At 36.1% G+C, this 23,509-nt stretch overlaps 1 protein-coding gene across 1 annotated transcript in view; it reads left to right on the plus strand.

Moving 5' to 3' along the window:
* Positions 1-3,770: 3,770 nt before the first annotated feature.
* UBR2 (ubiquitin protein ligase E3 component n-recognin 2) overlaps positions 3,771-23,509 on the plus strand; it is a gene marked incomplete at its 5' end in the record, with an annotated part of 51,524 nt that continues 31,785 nt past the window's right edge. Inside the window, 13 exons of the mRNA XM_010084667.1 lie at positions 3,771-4,030; positions 7,009-7,087; positions 8,558-8,671; positions 11,478-11,605; positions 12,632-12,770; positions 14,277-14,339; positions 15,262-15,382; positions 18,015-18,122; positions 19,763-19,851; positions 20,517-20,615; positions 20,690-20,788; positions 23,107-23,270; positions 23,357-23,456. Of these exons, the coding sequence (XP_010082969.1) occupies positions 3,771-4,030; positions 7,009-7,087; positions 8,558-8,671; positions 11,478-11,605; positions 12,632-12,770; positions 14,277-14,339; positions 15,262-15,382; positions 18,015-18,122; positions 19,763-19,851; positions 20,517-20,615; positions 20,690-20,788; positions 23,107-23,270; positions 23,357-23,456 (1,563 nt within the window). The remainder of the gene's footprint in view (positions 4,031-7,008; positions 7,088-8,557; positions 8,672-11,477; positions 11,606-12,631; positions 12,771-14,276; positions 14,340-15,261; positions 15,383-18,014; positions 18,123-19,762; positions 19,852-20,516; positions 20,616-20,689; positions 20,789-23,106; positions 23,271-23,356; positions 23,457-23,509) is intronic.

Below are 23,509 nucleotides of genomic sequence, written 5' to 3' on the forward strand. Positions count from 1 at the left end.
CAGCCGGCTTTTCCTGTCGTGCGGGCTGTGCGGAGGCTCCCCGGTCGTTTACTGCCTCTTCGCCTTTTCCAGGCAGCTGGGAAGTTTAGTTCTGCTGCCTAGTGTGTTGCCTTTTCACATCTCTCTACCGGCAATCGTGCCTCGGCGTGAAAAGATCCCCCTGCCCCCGCTGGACGTCTGACCCCAAATATGTTTTGTAGCGTTGAAGCTTCGTAAGCGGATTCTTCGTTCCTCCCCGGTGTTTAAGATGCAGTTCTGGCAAAAGCTCGCACCAGTTAAGCTTGTGACTACTGGAATGGGACGTTTGTAGCAGAAATATTAGTGAAATAAATGCAATACTTGAAGTAATCTACTTTTGCTGCTTTTATGAAGAGTAGTTGAAAGGGATGAGAAGTGAAGGCTTGAGGGTAAAGTTTTCAGTGACGTTTTTGTTTCTGGCATAAATGCCAGCTCTTACAGACACTTGTGTTTTTGAGGACCTGGATTTATATCTTAAAATATTGGTACAAATGTGCATATCTGTAAGATAAGACCTTGAAGAGCTGTGTGTGTGTGTTTCAATGAGAATTGCGTTGTCTGCTTTCTGAAAGAAAATGAAAACCAGTGTTATAATTCAGATTATTTTCAGATTATACTGGTGTTTTTACAGTGCAGCCAAAGGTATGATTAGATGGGCAAATGTACACTTCATTAAGTAGCCCAAACTACCTCGTCTGTGTGAGTAGCAGATTTTTTTGGGGTCGCACTGTAGATAAACCCAAGGCAAACATGCACCAAGTGGAATACATTTAGGAATTCGCTATAGATACAAGTGCCAGCTTAAATTTAGTCCTTCCTTTCTAATTTTTATTCTGTCATCACCATCACTACTGTTCCGAGATCTGTTGCTCTCAAATCTACAGCGTGCTAGCAACTAGACACTTCTGGCACTGCTGGATTGTTTATGTAAACAACGTATTTGGGTTTTAACATTGTTTTTCTTCCTCCTTTGCTGATAGCCTTACTTGGCTCATAGCCCAATATTAACAAAACAAATGTCAGCCCAAAGCAATAGTTGTCGCACTTTACGATTCAGTTTCTCATTGCAACAACTTAAGGATAAACTTCCAAACAGAAACAATTGAAAGAGTAAATTATCTTTAATAGAACATGACCCTATATTGCAAATATTTATTTGTGTAGCTGGGAAAAACATAAATTGTACCTTGTCGCTTTTGAAACAGTAAACTGAGTTGTTTTATGGCTTATTTGTATTACATATTTTGTTCTCCTAGGATCTCTTACTTAGTTGTGTATTTAATAGAAACCCTGATGGACCATTAGGTATTTACTTACATAAAATGTTATTTGACCAATGCTTTTCCAGCGTTTTTTTTCCAGGGCAGTTAGAAATTGCTGCAGGAGAGTAGGTCTGAGGAGAGAGGAAGAGGAATACACTTCCCCTTTTAATAAAAACCTGTCTTGGGAGAGTACAACATTAGCTTTTCTTACATGTGACTTCAGGTTAGAAGATAGACAAATACTAATTGAAAACTTGCCTAAATACAAAATGGTTTTGTTAAAGAACAAATTTGAAAGTTTTGAGCAGTTTTGCTAGAGTTCAGTGCCTCCCAGGCAGCGATTTAGAAAGGCAGCACCACATAAGTATGTGTATGTATGTATCTCTAGCAGCAATTTTATGTGCACAGTGGTACTTTGAGTTGCCTTCCTGGTAGCTCTTGCACTGATGTCTGTTTTCTTTCCTAGTAGCCTGTGCTTCCTTCTGATACTTTTTTAGCCAGCATCTTATTTTCAAAACTGTATGCACAGTTGTGTGTATAGAACTGGCTCCACAAAGATTTAGGTGTGATGACGATCAGTGTTGCCACACCTAACTTCCAGGCAACTACTCCCAGAATTTTTGGGATGGGAAAGCCATTTACTCGAGGAACAAGAATTTTCTCTGGCTAGGTATTTGTCTGAGCTTGTAGTGTAGCTAACAGGCACTGTGTATTTTCTAGATAGAAATTAGTAATGTGCTACTGAATTAAAAGGCTTAAATGAAAGATATTTTGCTGAGAAAAATGCAGGCGTAATAACTAATATATGCCCTAGAAAATAATCTAAAAATGATCTTATTAAGTGGAAATAATGGAAGAGGCTAAGTCAGTTTCACTGTGATTGGGTCAGTTCCTGGGGTTGGCACAAGTGATGGAAGGAGAGGAGAAGATTAATGAGCTAGAAAAAAAGACTAAATCAATTTCTTAGTAATGAAAACTCTACTTTACTTTTTAATTTCTGTGCAGTATTTTCTGAATCCTGGTGGGAATGGTGAGATTATCTGTACACTTCTAGGTTGTTGGATATGGCGTTTTGGCAGCCTTTTCCTGTGGTCTTCCCTGGAAAAAAATTTGGGCTTTGACCATCAAAGCTAGATCAATACAGAAAGATTTAGTAGATTGATTGTGATTTTAAGAAGTCAAATTTAGGGAAGGAGAAGTGAGGAAAACATATTATTCTACTAAAAGATGTGCTGACAAAAGGTTTTTTTGATATGATGTTCTTCTTTAGAAAACATAGTGGGGTAAATGAAAATACTGCAATAAATTAAAAAAAAAAAAGGCTAAAATGCAGCCACTCTTAAATGGCACAAATGCTCTGCTGACTCTGTATGTCTGTATCCTGAAGAGGTTACAACTGTGTTGTCTCAAACGTTAAGTTCATTAGAGTAAGTCATAAATAATTCAGAGTAAATCAATCTGTAACATTTGATTACCGAACCCATTTATTTTGGTATAATTAATTCTTGGTTTTCATGTACATTTTTAGGTTGATTCTGAATTCTTTTTCTGAAGTTGCCAGCGGGTATCTGGTTGTCATATTTACAATGAGAAATGGCATACTAAGGCTGTTTATGTAACACAGTATTTAATCCGTGCACACTTGCAGTATGTGCATGCTCCCATCTATTTATTGTAAAAACCTTGCAGCCTTAATTTACAGTTTAAACCTTTCTGAAATAGTAATCCACAAGGCAGAAATAAAACAAATGTTGTCCTGGAAGATTTTTTTACTTGGTGTATACAAAGGGGAAAAAAAACTAGAAAGATCTGTGAATTTTTCAGTGGCTTATAGCAGGTGCATTAGTTTGGTGGCTTTTAAAAACTCTGTCTACATTGTTTTTTACAGTTGATTAAGAGAATTCATGGATCTAACATCACACTTAGTAATTTAGTTGTTATTTTGGTGGTAGGAGAAACCAAAACACCCTAGTTATCGTAGGTAATTTGTTGAAATTAAATGAGAGGGAGAGACTATTACCTAATGCTATGTTTACCATTCTTCTTGTACTTTTTGTCTTTGCCTGTTCCTTGCCAACTCCAGGCTTGTGCCTGTCTCCCCAGCTGGCAGCATCAGTCTGCCCTCCAAAGAAATGCAGCCAGCATAGTTTGGGCCTTATTCTAAAAGTCGCTGCTAATGTTGGGATGTTTTACTGGTCTTGCATCCCGCAGGAGCGTTTTTAAGAATTTGATTTCTTAAGTCTTGTGGTTTTGAAAATAATTTTGTATGTCAAAAGGATAACGTGCAAGCAGGGAGAATTATTCCTTTCTTAGTGTCTGTCTTCTGTGACCATATAGATTTAACACTTAGAAGGAAGCATGGCTTTCTAGTTTTGCAATGCCATTTTAGATTTTTGATTTAGAAATAAAAAAGTAATCTTGATGGATAGAACTATGTTTGGTATATTTATTAATGATCAATTTGTGTTCTCATTCCTTTTAATTTAAAAGAAATGGCTACAAGCAAATGACCTTCAAAAAGAAGTATACCAGCACCTGGCCTACTATGTACCAAAAATTTACTGCAGGGGTCCTAACCCTGCCCCACAAAAAGAGGATACGCTGGCACAACACGTTTTACTGGGACCAATGGAATGGTATCTTTGTGGTGAAGATCCTGCATTTGGTTTTCCAAAGCTTGAGCAAGCGAACAAACCTTCCCATCTCTGTGGCCGTGTTTTTAAAGTGGGCGAGCCTACGTATTCTTGCAGGTAGTACATCTTAGCATCGTGAAGTATTTATAATTTGTGAAGTCATGGAATATTTGTCAGTAAGAATGTAGTGTCCTAATAAAAAGTTAATACTCCAAATCTATTTTTAAAGTAACCTTGCAGTGTTTCATGACAGGTGGGAGCAGGGGAAAATTAAGACACTACAGGTTTGTAAATGGAAAAATATTAGTTGGTATAGAGTGTTTTCTGTATGAAAGAAATGCAAGATTAAGAAAGTGGTTGGGGTGAACTGTCCACAGGATTTAATGACATTAATCAGAAGTAAGTGGGCACATATATGTGCATGTAATTCAAATGTTTAATATCTGTATTTTAGACCTCTTTCCGTGACCTGTTAAACCAGTCTATTGGATGCTAAAACAGGCATACCAGGCTCTTGTTCCTTCCCTACCTCTATCTCTCTAAAAATACCATTTTACTTGAATGAGAACAGGAAGTTACTAACCAATTATAAGTATTTTAAAAATCTTCAGTTTTAAGCCAATGTATTACTACCTGTATATCTGTTATCTTAACTTTTCTTTCCTGAGCCATCCGTAGTTTAAGTTTAGTTTGTACCTTCTCTGTCACTGATTCTTTTTGTTTTGTATGGTTTCTACCGCTCTTTTGGACACTTGAACACTTGGTGGGGGGATGAAGGGAGGGAATGTCCGTCTTATTTTGAGGGTTTATTTTTCTGGGTTTCCATCCCCTTTATTTACAAGGAGAGAATGGTTGTAGAAGAATTTTACTCTCTAGTGCTCTGCTCTTCTAGAAACATGATACCTTACGATACCTTACTGGCCTTATTCGCTGAAGTTCTGATTCAGGGTGGACTTGAGAAAGTTAACTCATCAATCTGCCTCTTCTGCATTTCTCTTTTAACGATCAGTTACAGTAGGTAGTTTTGGAAATGTTTTGAGACCTCTCAAGATAAGAGAGATGACGTTAAATGGTACTTTAGATCCTTTCAGCCACTAAGAAAGCTTCATCTCCTCTCAGGTGTTCTTAGGTTCTTCCTTCACACCTATGAAAATGTGGTGACATCTGGATAGAGAATTAGAGAGTGGGAGGCTGAGGACTATCAGAGGCTATAAACAGAATTCCCACAGTTTCTTTAGTGCCTTTTCATGAAATCTGGTCCCAAAGAACTAAAAAGCCAAACCTCAGAAGTAGTGTTTTAATTCAAGTCAAATTGCATTGCAGCCTAGGAGTAGTATGTTAATGATCAAATACTCTTCGTATGGACTAATGAAAACTGGGGGAGTTATCTTAATTTCTTCTGAACACTTGCTTTTTCAAGACCAAGAACTCAAAATGTAAAGTATATCCTTGAGAATACTGTTAGGTATGATGAAAAGATAGAATAATGCAGTCCATTGGTGTAGAATTTAAAGAATGAGTGAATGTGCTGTTCCTACTCAGGGTCTTTGTTTCAGTAGAAAAATGATTTAGAAACAGCAATATAATATCGAGGCTAGGAAGGATGTTTTGGTAGGCTATTTTGTCTGATCTGCTCAAGTTGGGGTCAGCAGTGAATGTGGAATGTTTTTACCGTTATTAGGATGGAGTCTCATCTTCTTTTGATTAAGTACTGAACGTAGATGTAAAATTGTTGATGTTTCCTGTTGTGTGTTAATAATTTTCCTTGGCTTATAGCTGGTAATGAAGAATAATGAGAGTTTAAATTAAACTTTTGTGGCAAACAGAAAATAACTGTTTTCTGAGTCCATGAAATACATTAAAAGCAGTAGCTTTTCTGTAGAGTTGTGAAGCTTAAGGGTCTGCCTCTGCTTTAGGTATAAGCACCCTTATTTGTTTGAAAAATTACTTGGCAAACGGTACTGAGTTTATAAGTATATTGCCACAAGTTTAGGGCTCTGAAGAATTAGTAGAATGGATCTACCGAATACTGTAGGCACATTGTTGCAATAAGTATGTGGGTTTTTTTAATTAAAAAAAAAAAGAAATGCCGTAAACATAAATGATTTTAAAACAGAAGAGCTTTGTGTAATTTTGCTTTGCCTTTTTCACCTTTAGTGGCTCCTCTGAAGAAAACAAATGTAAAAATGCTTCTTTATGCATAGTAAGTCATGGTTGCCTGATTGTCTTTCAGCGATTACCTGGTTTAATTTATTTGAGGAAATTAAAAGAATTCTTGATAATAACATTTCATAGGATCTCTGGTGCTTTCTTTTGAACGCAATAAGTTGTTTCTCTGAGTTCTTGTTTTAATAATAACCATCATAAGACATTAATTCTCTTCGTAGTTACTTTTACACTGCAAAACCAGACTCCCTTAATCCTGAGATGCCTTGAAGTCAGTTGTATTACACAGGTTCATGTGTTTTCATGTTTCTCAGGGAGGCAGTTAAATGTAATGCATAATTGCCTCATTCATTTGTTTAGCCCTTTTTGCTAGAACTAATAGAGCAGTGCATGTAGACAGAACTTTATTATGGTCTCTGATCTCCTGTTGAGGAAATTGCATTGTTAGACCTCTTCAGTGAGCTTGTAGGGCTACACTTAGAGGCAAGGGTTTGATCTAATCTATTGTGTGCTGTCTTTCTTTCCAGTGTTAGTTAAAAAGTGTCTTCTCTGATTGCTGGAGTTTGTTAATGCTTGTACCCTGTGCTTGAGAGAACTTGCTTGGATTTATACGGTTTACCTGTCTGTACTGTGTTCTGTTTACCTGCTTGTATAGTTGTCTGACCTCTGAAGGTGATAGCGATATTGCCCCAATATACCTGCTGCCCAGTCAATATTTCATAGCCTCTTCTGTTATGAGATTTTTTTTTTTTCTCCTTCGTTTGTTTCCGCTTCCTTGGAAGCCATCCCTTTCATCTTTCAGAGTAATATATCCATTAGAAGGTTCATGTTGGTGATATTTGAAAATAACCTGTTGTAAAATGTGTAAAGGCAAAAGCGTTTGTTTAACACTGCTTTTCTTTTTTTCTTTTTTTTTGTTTTGTTTTCAGAGACTGTGCAGTTGACCCAACTTGTGTATTATGCATGGAGTGCTTTCTTGGAAGTATTCATAGAGAGCACCGATACAGGGTTTGTAATCCTGCTGGAATATATGTAGTCATTAATAATTTTGTATGTATATAAAACATCCAAAATGTTGGATGAACACAAAAGTTTGGAATTATGTCTGCAGTAATCTTACAAGAACTTTAGTGTGTTGATCTGAGTGTAAATCCTGAAAGTTAACACTTTAAAATATCAAGCAATTAAATTTTATGCACAGCAGTTAAGCTTTTGAATGTATGTTGGTTTTAACATGTCCTTTAGTGAATTTTACAGCGATAGAGTTGTTTTTTGACTTGCTTTGACCTTGATGTTTGACTGTTTTTAAAAGGTATTGGAAAACCTTTATTAAGAAACCGCTTTTATTTAAGAACTGATTTAATTTAAACATCTGAAGTGTTATCAAATTCTGCACAATGGCAGGACTTTTGTTTGCTTTTAAACGTGAAGTTAAAATAGAAAACTAAAATTGTAAATGCTGTTTATTTTAGTAATATACTGGTATTAGTACAGATTAGTTGAAAAAAAAACCCCTACAAACAAAAACAAGAAGTCCTTGGTGAAAGCTAAGTGAAAACTATCAGTGCAGCCTTTCCGTGAATCTGTTTTTGACAGTACTGCAGTGCTGTTAACGTAAATCCAGTCACTGCATGGTTACACTGAGCACTAGGATTTAGGAAAAAGTAAACCAAACTCAACAACTTGCCCCAAGAAACCCAACCCAATTTGCTGATATCGGTATAATTCTTGTATGCAAGCTTTAGTTTACAAACTTAGTGTATTAACAAGCCTAGGTGACATCCAAAAGTGTAAGCAAATGTTCTTTCAGATGTCCCACTAATTCTGTTGATACTGTAGGATGTACCTGTATGCCAAAAATAGATGAATGATTCTATGAATCAGTTAATAGTTGTGGTTCAAAAAGGGTATTATTATACTTATTAATTTGAGGTGGTCTTAGCTTTAAAATTGATTGTATTAAAACAGTGTAAATATCTCATTACAGTTTTCAGATACGTTTTTTCTGTGCTTACTAAGACCTATGTGAACCCTTTGTAAGTTTTGTCTGTAAACTCCTGTTAGTGTAAACAGCACATCTTTTACTCACTGTTTAATGGTGCTATTTGAAACAATTTAGCTTTGTTGTAATTTAAAATGTGAGAATCTGAAATAGTACAGATGGTATTGCAAGTGATAGATTCAGAAAAACTGAAAACCAGGAAAAACGCGGAGCCTTCAGGCAGGGCAGAATGGGGTGTTTGAAGGGTTTACCCCCCCCACCTTTTTTTTTTGCATAGGCAGACTGATGAAGTAGAGAAAGTTTCAGCTGTCAGAGAAGCAGACATGGTTTCACTGTGCTTTTTTGACAGAGTACTGGCTAAAGCTATCGGATGTTGTGATCATGCTTTTGTAGTTTAGCTATGACTCCTTATTTCTTAATGTGCACATATGTATATGCATATTCACATGAACTGTTTTGTTTTTAAATAATTTTAGATGACAACATCAGGTGGAGGAGGTTTCTGTGACTGCGGTGATACAGAAGCTTGGAAAGAAGGTCCTTACTGTCAAAAGCATGAACTTAACACTTCAGAGACTGCAGAAGAAGAGGTAATAACAATGGAGGCAGCATGTTTCAAAACATTGTTAGCTATGTGTAGGCATGTGTATATGTAAATAATTCACGAGGCTATTTTTAGTCAGTCTTGTATACCATGCGTGAGAGATAGGAGGAAATTTAATAGTAGTATTTGAGCCACATGGTGTTAGACAAAATTAATGTCTTGTCTAATTTAAGGATTTGTTTAGAATTATATTTTCTACTTAAAGGCTTAATTTTGTGTGTTCTTGGTCACCACTGCCGCTTTTGTTCTCTTTCTTTGTTTTTTCTGTCTTATTCTGAAATGTGAAGGGATTTCTGCCACGTGGAAAAAAAAATATGTATGTAATCATGTACGTGAAGAAGCCAAATTAAGCTGTCTGTGCAACATATGTTCTGATTCTTACCAAAGTAAAGTGCACAGATTTTTAAATCAAAATAACTTGCTGCTACAGGAAAGCTGTAATGGAGGTACAAGATAGAGGTCTAGAAAAGCTTGTTTGGTATGAAGAAGGTAAATAGAGAACATATCTTCACCATTTCTCGTAGCATAATAACTTGGACATATTAAATGCAAAAAAGACAGTATGAGTTCAAGCTGTTGGACTAACTGTTAGAAAACACCATTGTTGTTAAAAGTTTATGTATGTTCAAAAGGAAATTTAACATCTTTGTGGAGGGGGAAAAAATGATCAATAGCCACTTAAAATTGCAGATACCATCTTCAGAGTGGGAAGTATTAGTGCCTTAGGTTACTGGAGATGAGAGGAGTGTTCCGTCCTTTTTATACACTCTAGTTATTAAATTTCAGGAATGAAAGTGGCTAGTTGTGTTTCTGGTCTAGCCACTCATGTCTGTTCTTATGTAATATAATTTCTGTAAGATTTTTTTAAAGGCAAACTATAAAATAAACTTCTATAGTAATTGTGCTGATCTGATGGTTTAAGTGAAGCAACTGTAACTGTATGTGCAGTGACAGTGGTCCTTCTAAAATTTGTTATCAGTGTCTCAGCCCTAATACTCTGGCACTGCTTCATGGACTCACCACTTGATCTATGTGCCAGTTTACATTAGTGCGCAGCCTTAGAAACTCTTGTTCTGAAATCTCAGGTGGACTGCTACTTATGTGTCCCAAGATACACAGTGAGTGGAAGTGACAGAAAAATTAAGGTACAGGGCAGGCTTTGTGTTTCTTCCCGGTGAGTGATGGGGACCGAGATCTCTTATGTTATGCAGTGTTGAATTCAAGGTAGATCAAGGATGATTTGTTGATCATTATCAGAGCCTGTTTTCTGCCTTGTCCAGATATGTGTCTTTCTTGGGAGTGGATGCAGTGCTGCTGCTTAAGGTTTGCCTTTCATTTTGGTGGCTGATAGCTCTCCGTACCCTAGATAAGTTTTAAACTAAAAAAAAAACCACCCAGAAATGGCAGTTATTAACATTCTTGTTAAATATTCCAGAAGAATCTTGGGGTGGGTGGGTGAATAGACTTTACTAGTACAGGTGAGTTGCTGACTGTCAGGGGCCTCCCGTCGATAATGCAGACTTAAGTTCTGAAAATATTATTGTGGCCATTTTTATGCAATATAAACTGTAGTGAAACACAGAATTTGGTATTGGGTAATCCTAAAACAGGAATTGTGCTACTGTTAAATGTTTAAATTGGCGAACAATTACACATACTTCAAAATATCAAATGCTTGAGTCAGTGACCCAATGTATAGTACATGTCCAGGTGACCTGCAGGGCATGCAATGTTCCCTTTCCAGCTTTGTAGAAGAGGGACTAGGTGTTCCGAACATCAAAAATTTGAAATAGTAGAAGAATCCTTTCAGAAAATAGGTTTTTAATGTTTTCTATTCATACACAAATCCCTTGAAATAGATTGGAAGGAAAATGCGGTGGTACCTGTCCTACCCGATTCAGAGTTGGTAGTGGTTCTCTTTTGCTGCTCCAAAAAGAAGGCCCTTTGACTTTGCAGGCTGCAGCAGCACTCTTCTTCCTCCCTCCCCCTCCTCATTTCAGTTGCCCCACCTGCAGTAGCAGCCATTCTGCACTGGCACAGGGAGGGTGAGTTCATAGTGGCTGCTGCAGATGTCAAATGGAGGGCACCCTGGAAAGTGCAGGATTGGCACAAGTGGGTGCGTGGTCCACATACCGAAGGGGAATGGCTGTCTGTGAACAAGACTGAGACATGAGCAGATCGTTATGAAATACCTAGTTACATTAGGCATTTAATTATTTATATACCACAGCATGTAAGAGATGTGCATCATAAATCATGATCCCAGTCCGCTGGGTGTTGTATAAGCTTGGATGGATAAGACTTATGCTTCCAAATGCATGCTGTATATAAAACAAGGCAATTGATGCATAGTTCTTTGTATTCTGCAGTTTACTAATATTGCTAAGTGGAACAAAAGATCCTGTGACTTCAAATTATGTTTTTGAATGCATCACAGAAAAATGTAACACAGCTGAGGTTAAAAGGTCTTCAGAACTATCTCAGAAGGTGTGCAGAAGTGAGAACATTGAAAGGGAAAATGGAGAAGTGTGTGAAAATTTAAATGGGTGATCAGAAGCAAGTTAACATTTGGATATTGAATTGTGAATTACTGCTTTGGTGATTATCAGTGAAGAACTGGAAAAACGAAACAGGATTGTTATTGACTATTCCTTTCCAATGTAAAGTCATTTCAAGAAAAAGACGTTATTAAAGATGCTTACATCATCTTTGACAAAGAGGGGTGCAAATTTGACAATTCCTGTTTTGAATGTAATTTGATTTCTCAATTGCTATTTGTATTTATTTTCCAGGATCCTCTTGTGCACTTGCCAGAAGATATGGTAGCAAGAGCTTACAATATTTTTGCTATTGCATTTAGATATGCGGTAGATATATTAACATGGGAAAAGGAAAATGAATTACCTGGCCTAGAAATGATGTGAGTATGGTATTTGTCTTCTGACTTTTAAAGGGTTGCAGATATTTACAACAGAAAATGCAAATTCTGATTTTAAGGGTATTTTCTGCCTTTCCTGAAATAGTCATGAACGTTTTTTAGCAGTGGACTGAAATAATTTTCATATATGTATTTTCCTCAAATTTTTTACTTTTGTGATTACACAGCCCATTTCTCTTCACAATGATGATCAAACAATATAAAAAAAATATACAAAGTACCTTCGTTTTCTTAATATTGAAAAGGAAGTATTAGTAAAATACAATACCCTAAAACAAGTGGTGGGTTAATTTCTTATTATCAAAGTTACTGAAATTCTGATGGCAAAAGTATTTTGTACTTTTGGTGATCTACTTATTAGATATTTTTAAGCATTACAGAATACTTAAATGTATTGTAGCATCAAAGTTAGAATGGCTTTGTGACATCTTGTTAGTATCCTCTTTGTGTTGTGTGACTAAGAATACTGTGTAAATAAATATGTGAATCAAGAGATTGCACTGAATCTATGTAAGCTTAATAAGCTGTGGATTTGAGGATTGTGAAGTTTGGGCTTTTTAAGAGACTGCCATGTTTCTGTTGTCTAATAGACCTTTATGCAATATTGGGAAAACAGGTGTGGCAAAATAATGCCAAGACTGGTGAAATCTCTTAAGAAGCTATGGGGGAATGTATTGAGCAAAGCTGCACTGGAAGGAAATGCGTTTTCCGTAGTAGGAAACTATCAATTAATCATCAACCAATGTTCAAAAATAATACTCAGACATAAGTATTATCTTAATATTTTGGACTTAATTCTACAGGAAAGATGCACATTCCCATAGAAGTTAAGGATGGTCAGTCCTTTTCAAATAAGTTGTTGAGATATGTTCCAGTATAGCAGAAGAAGCCCAGACTTGAGTTTTCTGCTTGGTGGAAAACTTTGTTCAACTAGAAGTTGATTTTTTTTTTTTTTTTACATTACATTACATTACTTTGAATTATATAAACTCAATCCTTGCTTTGAAGGGAGAAGAGTGACACTTACTACTGCATGCTGTTTAATGATGAAGTCCATACCTATGAACAAGTTATTTATACTCTTCAGAAGGCTGTCAACTGCACGCAGAAGGAAGCTATTGGTTTTGCAACAACAGTAGATAGAGATGTAAGTAAATTTAATTGCTAGAACTGTTAATTATACTTACCCTAATGTTTATTTTATATTACTACACTTACTTTAGTTTGTTTTCCCGAAGAGTGTGGTAAATGTGATTGAGCCCTGTGTGTCAGGCCGTTGTAAAATGTCTTAACTCATTGGCCAGTCCAAACCAGACCTAATATTGAATGTATGTTTCAGTGTAACTGTATTCCAGTAAGTCTTGTGAGTGTAGACAGCAGGCTATCTTTCACTTCTCTGTCGAGGACAGGCAGCAGCTTTAGCTCATCCCTTACTGTACATGCCCCAAGTATGGGAAATGCTACTCCGAGTAACACTAGTCAACTGTGAGGGATAAAATCCATAATTGGCTGCTTTTGTTCCGGTGCTCATGGAACTATTTGTGTTTTTTTTTTTTTAATTTAATTTTCATTTTCATAATTGTCCGATGATAACATCAGGAAGAGGTAAGGCATTTCATACAGCATTTGGAAAGAACAAGGAGTTCTGAATCGCTACGTGCTAAACATAATTTTAACTAGTTGTGTTGGTCTCAGAAGCACTCTGCCAGGGGTGTTTGCATTCTGGCTTGTGTATATTTTTTAAAAAAGAGACACTTTCTAGAGACAACTGCATCTTGTTATTTGTGCCGTGAGCCTGTAAACAGTTGCTGTGAAAACGAGTGTCCTTTCATGTTATGTTATGCAACCACTTTGTATTACTTAACACTGAACTAGATTTTTGTATTATCACTACTCTATTTTTGTGATATCAGTAACCAAAAGATTCCCATCTGATCCCTGAGTGTGTGCTGACTTGAGCACATGCTGTGTATCGTCGGATGCACTTGGGAGATTTTCTCTACTGTTGATCTCTGTCCTGCTCCTGAGTAGATACATGAATGCATATATACATGTGCACGTGTGTATGTATGTAGAGGAAAAGAGGAAGTTATGTCTGAAATAATAGTTTGGCATCAGACCAAATCTAAAATCTCAGTAAGCTATTCTGTCTCTAATATACTATAAATTGAATCAACTATCTATTTTAATGTATGTATTGACAGTATTGAAAGACGCATACAATATGGAAACCTTCAAGTTTTGAAATAAACTAAGTGCTTTAGTTGTATGTTTAAGAGACCAATTAACTTTCATATCTACTTTTTTAAAAGCATTGAAATGTCTGAAATATCTTTAAATGCTACCAAAAGTAATGATTGATGCATTAGTACTAAAGATAAGTTTTTGGTATTTTAAATAAGAGTGATTTTTTTTATTATAACAAGCAACTGCATGGATAGTATAATTTTATTTTCTTATAAAAATTATAGGATGCTTTTTGGGAATTCAAGTATGTAACTACATTAATTTAAAAAGTGAAAATAGCGTGAAAGCCAGAGTGGTTAACGTGCATCATAAACTTCTACTGTATCTTTTATGCTAATGTAAAACACAGTATTTGAACTTCTTGTTTAGAAACTGGTGGTAATGTTGCTACTTTATAAATTTAAAGGGACGTAGGTCTGTTCGATACGGAGATTTTCAGTACTGCGATCAAGCAAAAGCAGTAATAGTGGTAAGTAATATTATCTACTTATTTGCCTCGTGTTAAGCAAAAAGAGGCTTTGCTACACTGTTTTGGGATATTGTTACCATAACAACTCTTTATATTTTGATAATACAAAGTGTTGGAGATACTCTTTACAATATGCACAGTGTGTATATATATATATATATATTCATAATATGTACATGTTACAGGGTTCTTCATGTAAGAACATGGGAGTAATATTTTCTATTTATTTTTTTTTTAACTGCTGCAGTGCAATACTTAATTACATGAAATAAATAGTTTCTGTGTAATGTTACTACCACTGAAAAAAATACTGCAAATAGTTACTGGCCTTAAACTGTTTAGGGTATTTTGAAAATATTAGCATATTTGTAAAGATAAATCTGAGCAATATTTTTAACTTGCCACCTATACAGTCAAAGAACAAATGGCTTTTATGTGTAATGTCTAACTGTTAAGGTTACTAACACAGAGATGAAGGGAAATTCTTTCTTTCTTGTTTTAACTCTGTTTAATTTGTATGATGGAAAATAGTCTGTGGACAATCAGTTTATTTCCTTGGTGGGCTGCTGTGAGACTTGCCTGTCATGTTGTGAGGAACAAATGTGGGAGGCTGTCTTAGGTTGTGTGTGGGACTGCTTATCAGTAAAATGCAGCGGGTCAGTGTGTACATTGATAAGAGGCCAAGAAGGGAAAATGGATTGGCCTAAATATCCTGATATTCCATAATAAGGTCTTTCAAATTTTAATAAACAAAGTACAGACTTTTTTGGTTTTGTTTCTTCCTGTAGGTGTTAGTAATTAGAATATGTATTAATATTATAAAATACTGAAATTAATCATAGGAATGCTGTGTTTCTGCACAGAAATATATTCTAATGCTCACTTAAGTATGCATTACCTCCTTTTTCCTTTTCTTTTTAAGAGAAATACCAGTCGTCAGACAAAGCCATTGAAAGTACAAGTTATGCATTCATCTATTGTTGCCCATCAGAGCTTTGGTCTGAAGCTTCTAACTTGGCTTGGCAGTGTTATTGGATATTCAGGTGGGCAACCTTGAACTTTTTTGAGATAAGTTAGAGAATATTTGTGAGGCAAGCTGAATTCCTGAAGCAATGTTGTCTGCTTATTTCAGTTATGTAATATGTCAGGCAAAGCTATTAATAACTTGTCAGAGTTCATTCTGTTTTCTCTTATTGGAGTGCTGTTCTGGGTTCTGACTTCCATACCAAAGTGCTACCAGACACTGTTTTCTGTTTAGTTGCTGTTGAACAGAAGCTGAGGATCACTGTAAAATGCTGTATTGCCAACAAGCTATTTTTCAGTCCCTAGTTCTTTTTAAATGAATGCAGTAAGCTGAAAATAACCTGTCTGATTAGATAAAATTATGCAGGAATAATTTGATGGATGATGAAAGCGATTGCTTCAGATTTTTTACTAAGTAGAACAGAGAAAATGCAAGGATGTGTGGAGGTTTTTGCATAAAATGTAGAAGGCAATGAAGTATTAATCAGATATTTAGAAAGAGGTTTCTTCAAAGGAATCAAGATGCACAGTATCATTTTTATGGGAAGGCTCTGTTTGTTTTGACTTGGTTCTCCCTTTGTCCTGATAAATCTTAGGGTTGTGGAGATGTGGAGCATGAGGGGAAATAAAAGGAAAATGTGTCAAACTGCTGATATGTAGAACTGTAGATACAGTCTCAAAAGCACTTTGTGTTCCCTGCATCTCAAAATGTTAACAGGAATTATTGGCAAAGCACACTCAGCTGTAATACTGCATATATGTTCTGTGTGGGTGCAAGATTTCTTCTGAGATTGTATGTTTTATTAGATTGACAGTTGAAAAACTAGCCAAGATTTCAGGCACAGGATCTCTATATTATGTCACCTTTTTTGAAAGTTTGTTTATGTTGGTATAAATTTTTAAAGATACATAAATCAAACTTTAAAAAAGTTATGGTAGTGGTTTGTTCAATTGTTTGCCAGTGTTGCTGACAAATAATAGGTATTAGTAGAAAGAAAAGACATGAAGGTATTTCTGAGATGAATTTTCCTTTCAGTGGAATGTGATGGCAGTTTCTCATTTTCTTTGAGCTGTTTTGTGCCATGTCACTTATGCCAGGTACCAGAGTCACTAATTTTCAGCAGTAAATTACAGTTGCAAAAAAGTGACTTCACTATGTTAATGGAGTATCAAATTATAGATTAAAGTGTTGAATTTATAGTCTGATTTGTGCGTGTGGTGTTTCTGAAATTCTGCAGAGTTTGCTTCATTAAATGCAGTGTCCTTTGTGATTCAGAAGGGCAAAAAATAATGTTTGGTGGTAAGCAGTATGCATACGTTTTGTCTGTGACCTACGTGCTCAACTGTTTGAAACATCTTAAACACCTTGGGATGCAGTCTTGTACTCTGGATTCTGGCTTTGTGAAATGCCCTGTTGAAAAAGTTGGTTTCCCTTAGCTTTTTAACACACACTCCCAAACATCTAAATTCTGCTCAATCTTTTAAACAGCACATTACCGTTCATCTGCAATATGGTGATAGAATTGCACTGCTGAGGTGGTTACATTTAAATGTCCGAGACCAAAGGGAGATTGGCAGGTGGAGGGGCCTTCTGCTGTGCCACAAGTTGGGTTGGATGATTGCTATGAAAAGAGTATTAAATTCTTGTCAGTGAATAAAGGGAAAAACCTTACTATGGAATGATGTCACAAGCTTGACTACCACATCCTTTCTAGCAAATGTCAGTTCTTCAGGAGCAATCACCTGTTTGCCATTTATTGAACAATGCAGTAGTTTCTATTAACTTGTTACCCTTTATAACAGTAGCTGGAATTGACTCTACAAGGCAAAAAAACCCTGCAAACGGCTATAGGTGTTCACAAACAGAATAGAGCCGCACCATGCAGCGCATGGTATGGTATACGTGGCATTAAGCCACTGCCAACTCCACCTAAGAAGCTGAGGTGGCTAAACAGTGTGCAGAAATGAGGACTAATGCGTGTAAGTCATGTGGTTGTGTTCATGAATATGCATTACCTGCAGGGCAAAGCTAGGTTGAACCTTGTTAATATGAGCGTGCTTGTGTTGTGTTCTGTTGCAGATGCAGGCTTGTCTGCAAGCGTATAGCTTACATGTTCTTATAATAACAATTATTACTGCTGTCCATTAGAAAAAAATATGTAGAGAAGCTTTAAAGAAATAATAGCTAGTAAGTGTAAACAAACTAATCTGTGAGTATATGAGTCATTTCGTATGTGAATTATATTTTCCTTTTTATATGACTCTAAACAGGAAAAATATAGCCTGGAAAATTAGCCTGCTGTATAATTGTTTCTCATATTAGTAAGCCAGCAGCACTTTTAAGAAAGCACATTTTTATTTAATCACTTTGAAACAAAATGTTGAGTTTGGCAATTTTAACAGGGTTCCTAATGTTCCCTAAGGTTAGAAGTTTGGCAATTTTCACAGGGTTCCTAATGTTCCCTAAGGTTAGTGTGAAACTTGCAAGGTATAAAGTATTTGTGTTTGTATCAACAAAATATGAGCAGTATTACTTAGTCATCAGGGAGGAGAGCCCTATGGCTTCTACTGCATCTTATGAAATTCCAGTATATCAAAATAATGTACAAGGTTGTGTTTAAGCTATAACTAACTTGGTGTCTTTTCATTAAGATGGCCTTCGTCGAATATTGTGTCAGGTTGGTTTACAGGAGGGGCCAGATGGTGAAAATTCTTCTCTTGTGGATAAGCTGATGCTGTGTGATTCTAAATTGTGGAAAGGTGAGTTTTCTCAAACTTCTGAAAAATACTAAAGAATGCTATTCATAGAAGTTTACCCTTTACTGTATCTGCTAAAGTTTGATTATTTTTACTGTGGTGTATTATAGATAGAATTGCCTGATTTGTCATAATCTGTCCCTTTCATGATGCTTCTCTTCAAATATGTTGAAGAGAACAACATAAGGGAGCTCATCTGGAGATGGGGTTGGTTTTAGACGTAGTTTTTCAAAGTAGTCTGAAGTTAAGGCTGACTTGAATACACAGATGACAGTGATAGTTAAGGGAAATAGAGTAAACAATACAATGATTTGGGGTTTGTCTGCTTTATGTCATCTCAGCATCTACATCATATCTACCAAAATGCCTCTCTTTAAGGCAGAGGTTTTCTATTTTGACTTGTCTTTGTGTTCATGAGGTATTCTTAAGTGTTCTGAGAATATTCAGTGAAAATTACTGTTCTGTTATGGTAGATCCCTGAAAATTTTAATATTGAGAATATTTAGTGAAAATTACTGTTGTGTTATGGTAGATCCCTGAAAATTTTAATAGCCTGATTGATATGAGGGCATAGACTAGAAAGTTGTAATTTTGAGGAAATAGAGGTGGTTAATTTATTTTCCCTCATGGACCCTGTCTGATTTGATATCCTATAAGGCCAGGTGTAGGGGAGAGAGAAGCACAAAGAGAAGGCAAGAATGATGCAATATATATGTCCTTTCCTTATTTAAACATGAATATGGTATGTTGAAGATTTCTACCTTCCCTCCAGTATTATTTTTTGTTCTTTAGTTCTGAGGTACAGATATCCTAGACAATACTAACATCTCTTTGTGGTCTATCTCGGGAACTTCTTGGAGCAGCAATAAAAGTAGTAAGAACTAAGGTGGAAAGTGGATGTAGTATGGATGAAATTATTCTTTTAGATTTTGTTTAATATGTTTATCTTGTGTGAATGAATTCCTGGCACTTATGTTTTGGGGTTTTTTTACTGCAAAATGATCTGAAAGGTACTACTTTTGTGGGCTGTTACAACATTTTTTTGTAATACAGGCTTTGTTAGTATGATGTCTTTCATCAAGGATTAGCTTTTGCATTTCTATTTCAACATCAGTATTTCTCCACTGTTTCATGTATTCCATAGTTGCTCTGCATTAAGGAAATAGTGTAAATGGCTTTTGACTTAAGTGACCTACAGAAAGAAATGGTATGAATGTGCGTGTATTTCCAAGCTATGTACAGTCAAATCTCATTTGTGTTGAGATTTTCTGTGATACTGCTGAGAAAGCCTAGAAATTCAGAGACAGCTAAGCTGATTACTTTGCAGAGATCTTTACAACTAGCAAAACAGAGGAAGAGAGTTCCATTCTTGTTTGCCTGACTTGCCTTATATTTGAAGGCTTATGTTCCCATTCAACAGCTCAGTGTTATCTTATACATGAGTAATAAATAATGCCACTTGAAGAATTTTTTTTATGTATTCTACTTTGTCCTTTGCCATCACCTGAGAGACTTAATTAAAGCAACTTCTGCTGTGAAATGCACACTTACCTCATTCTGTAAAAGTTTACTTCTCTAAATGTTTCAATAATATCTTGGTAGAAAACAGTGACATGCAATATTTCATTCCTTTTTCTTGACAGGAGCTAGAAATGTGTATCACCAGTTATTCATGAGCAGTCTACTTATGGATTTGAAATACAAGAAACTTTTTGCTATCCGCTTTGCTAGAGTAAGTATCTTTCTTATAAAGAGCCTTAAGATGTTTAAACTGTCTAGCAAAGAGAGTTTAGTTAGTATACAGTGCTGCAAATGAACTGAACTTTTTTCCTTTTCTTGGAAATGAAAAGTTGAAATGAAATGCTGACTACCTTACTTCTGTCTTCAAAGTAATAGTTATAATGGCATCTCATCTCCTGGGAAGAAAATGGGCTTTCCAGGCTCTCCAGAACTAAAGCAGTTCAGATGTTTTTGTCTTCACCATCAACTATGCAGGCGATCACTTTTTAAAAGCTAATCGCTTGTCATTGATGAGATGTAAGCTGTTACAGCACTACTCAGAAATAGTGCTGAAGTTCAGTTGTGCTGATAAATATTTCTGCAGTAACTAGTATTTGAAATGCTTTAAATTAGCAGTGCAAAATTGCACTTACTCTGATGAAGACAAATAACATTTTGAGTAGAAAATAAAATACTAGCCTTTAATTTGAAGAGGAGAGTGAGCAGATCTCTCATGTGAGGAGATGAACTTGCATGTTCTTTGTACAAAATGCCTATATAATAACCCATAAGAGCTACTTTTCCCTTTGTCATGGCATTAAAGTTTCCCAGAGCAGACATTTAAATAAAAAAATCAGGTCAGTGTGGATTAGAGGTGAATTTCCCCTTGTTGTTTAGAATTACCGGCAGTTGCAGAGAGATTATATGGAGGATGATCACGAGCGGGCAGTATCGGTGGCTGCTCTGTCTGTCCAACTCTTCACTGTACCTACTCTGGTGAGTAGTGCCTGTCTTTCTTTTAAAAACTGATAGTTGGCACTCCTTGCCTTTTTTTGCCTCCTTCTTAATAGAACTATGAGCGATTGCAGAGTGATTTTATGAAAGATGACCACGACAGAGAGTTCTCAATTGCTGACCTCTCGATACAGATATTCACAGTGCCTTCTCTTGTAAGTACTGAAAGACCAAAAAAGGAAATTTTTATTTGTTAAAAGCCATTTGAGGTTCTTGAATCAAGATTGCAGATTTCTTTAACATTACTGTGGAAATGCAGGGCACTGCTGCTGCACAGCAGCTAGACTGTTTACATACATTGCTATGGGTTTAGAAGTTAAAGTGTTCAGTGTTGCAAAGTTTGAGGCTGACTTCCCCAAGTGGGTTGGATATTTTTTGTTTTTCTTTTTACGTTTTTTTAGAAAGGTGCTGAAATGTTTATTTTGAGACACACATAACCTTTAAATTCCTCACTATACTGAGCCACAGTTACTGTTTGTAGAAATCTGCATTATAGTTCGTGTATCACAGTTTCAGAGCCACTGAAGCTGCACTGTGGTGCAGTTTTATAAATGATCCACTTTATGTTAATTTTCCAGTCAACACAAGTGCAAGCAAGAATTGTCTTGTGATATTCCTTACTTTCGTACTTCTAGACTCGGACGATGCCTTCTTTCAGGTTTCCTGTTAATTTTTGGTACAGTGCTTCAGGCACTGTTACTTCTCCCAGCTTGCTAATTCTGCTGGTCTTTCACCAGTTTATGGTTGTTTGGGAAACATCTTTTTTTGCTCCTGTGTCCAAATAAGCCTGTCTTTGCTTGTATTACAAACTAGACAAACTTTTGAGCTGTGCTGGTTCATAACCAGAATTGTTTAAAAAATGAATGCTTCTGAATCCTTCCAAATTTAATTGGCTTAATTGAGCTCTAAAATTCAATAGTAGCATGACAGTTATGATACTGAGCAAAGTTGGTTTCCAGTTTCCTAGAGATGGATGTTATTCATGGGAATTCAACAGGACCTCAGGATTTTGTTTCCATGGTTCAGGGCAGTATTACCTCTTTTAATTTTGATGCTGTCAATAAGAATTTTGCCAATGTTCAGACTTGCAGTTAAGTCTAATTGTAGCAGTTTAGTCTAACTAAGCAACTAGTATTATTCAAATGATTATGGTGTTATTTTTTTCTTTTGGCAGATGGAATAGTAGAATATGTGTATTAGTACTTTTTTATAAGGAATTTCAAACATTTGCTTAGACGCAAATAATTACAGTGTCCGTTTTATGTGTCTTCTATTTCAAAAGTATGCAAAAAGGTAAAATTAATTAGTTTTGTTCTGTAGAAGGGTGGAATAGACTGACATGGAAGTAGTTATGATAAGCTACTATCATATAAAACAAGAATTTTTTTTAAATCTATTTAGAGCCATTCATTCTTAACTGAATTAACAAGTTGAAGAATGTAAAACCACCACCAGCCCCCATTAGTAACGTTTTCAAACTGACCTTAGTAATTTAAGAGTTTGAGCTGTCAAGTAACTGACATTTTTTGGTTTGAGGGAAGATAGGTGGTTGTGTTGGTCATGATTTTGGGGGCAAAAATGTTAACCATTAGATGCCCCCCCGCAGTAACATTTTAGAAACTGTGTTTTGGAGTATCGTTAGCAACTGTAGAACCCAGAAGCTCTAGTCAACAACCACAGTGCTTTTGAGGTAGATCAGAGTGGCCAATCATCTTGAGTCTACCAGCCACATAATAAAATCCTCATGGGATATGAGAATTGCTAGACTCATCCCCTTTACCTTGCAGAACCAGCAGAATGGGAGAGTTCTGGGAGAGCTCACAAGCAGGAGATGGCAGTAACTTCTCAGTGCCCCCTACTCTGTTGTGGGGTTGGGTTAGGTTTGATTGGGTGTGAAAGATTCTCTTCATTGGACTTCACAATGCCTGTTAATTTGTTTCCTACACCACATGGACATATGCAGTAGCCCTTGATGGGAATCATAAGTCATTTCACATAATTTCCATGTGGTAATTGCACAGTTCCTTAGCAGTTCAGGAGATGTGCTGTTCACCATAGTGCTTGACAGTTTGTAAACAGAAAACTTCAGAAGAGCCATCACTCCCCTAATGGGCTCATAGTTAAATTATGTGAGAGGAGACAACTTAAAGGGAGATACAAGTTAATTATAAGACACATAATAACATATGTCTTCTGGCATTATTATGTAGGTTAGCGGGAGCCTAACCATAGTCGAACTTCTGTACAGAAGAGATGTGAAGAAAGAGATGTGGATTATGATAATTTCTGGCTAAATTACTTTTTTTTCTTCTGTGAATGTTTGGAAGATTGGCTTTCAATATGTTCTTCAGTTTTAATTATTGATATAACTTTCAGATAAAAATTCCTGTATATTATAAACTTAATGATGCAGTGTGAAAGTGTCTTAGCTGTGTCTGTTAATTACAGCAAGTTTCAATGTACTTTGGCATAGGCTCGAATGCTAATAACAGAAGAAAATCTCATGACCACTATCATCAAAACTTTTATGGACCACTTAAGGCACCGTGACAACCAAGGCAGGTTTCAGTTCGAACGTTACACTGCTCTGCAGGCTTTCAAGTTCAGGCGTGTTCAGAGCCTTATTTTGGATCTCAAGTAAGTATATCAGCTATGTGAGATTTGATCAGTTGAGGAGGAAAAAAAATACAAAATTAACACTTGCATCTTTCTAATGCTTGCAGGTATGTGTTGATAAGTAAGCCAACTGAGTGGTCAGATGACTTGAGGCACAAGTTCCTAGAGGGTTTTGATGCCTTCTTAGAATTGCTCAAATGTATGCAGGTATGTAAATCTGTGAATTACAAAATTTTGCAGAATTAAAGCAGGAAGTTAGC

The sequence above is a fragment of the Pterocles gutturalis genome, unplaced genomic scaffold (assembly GCF_000699245.1).
Source record: "Pterocles gutturalis isolate BGI_N339 unplaced genomic scaffold, ASM69924v1 scaffold6845, whole genome shotgun sequence".
NCBI lineage: Eukaryota > Metazoa > Chordata > Aves > Pterocliformes > Pteroclidae > Pterocles > Pterocles gutturalis.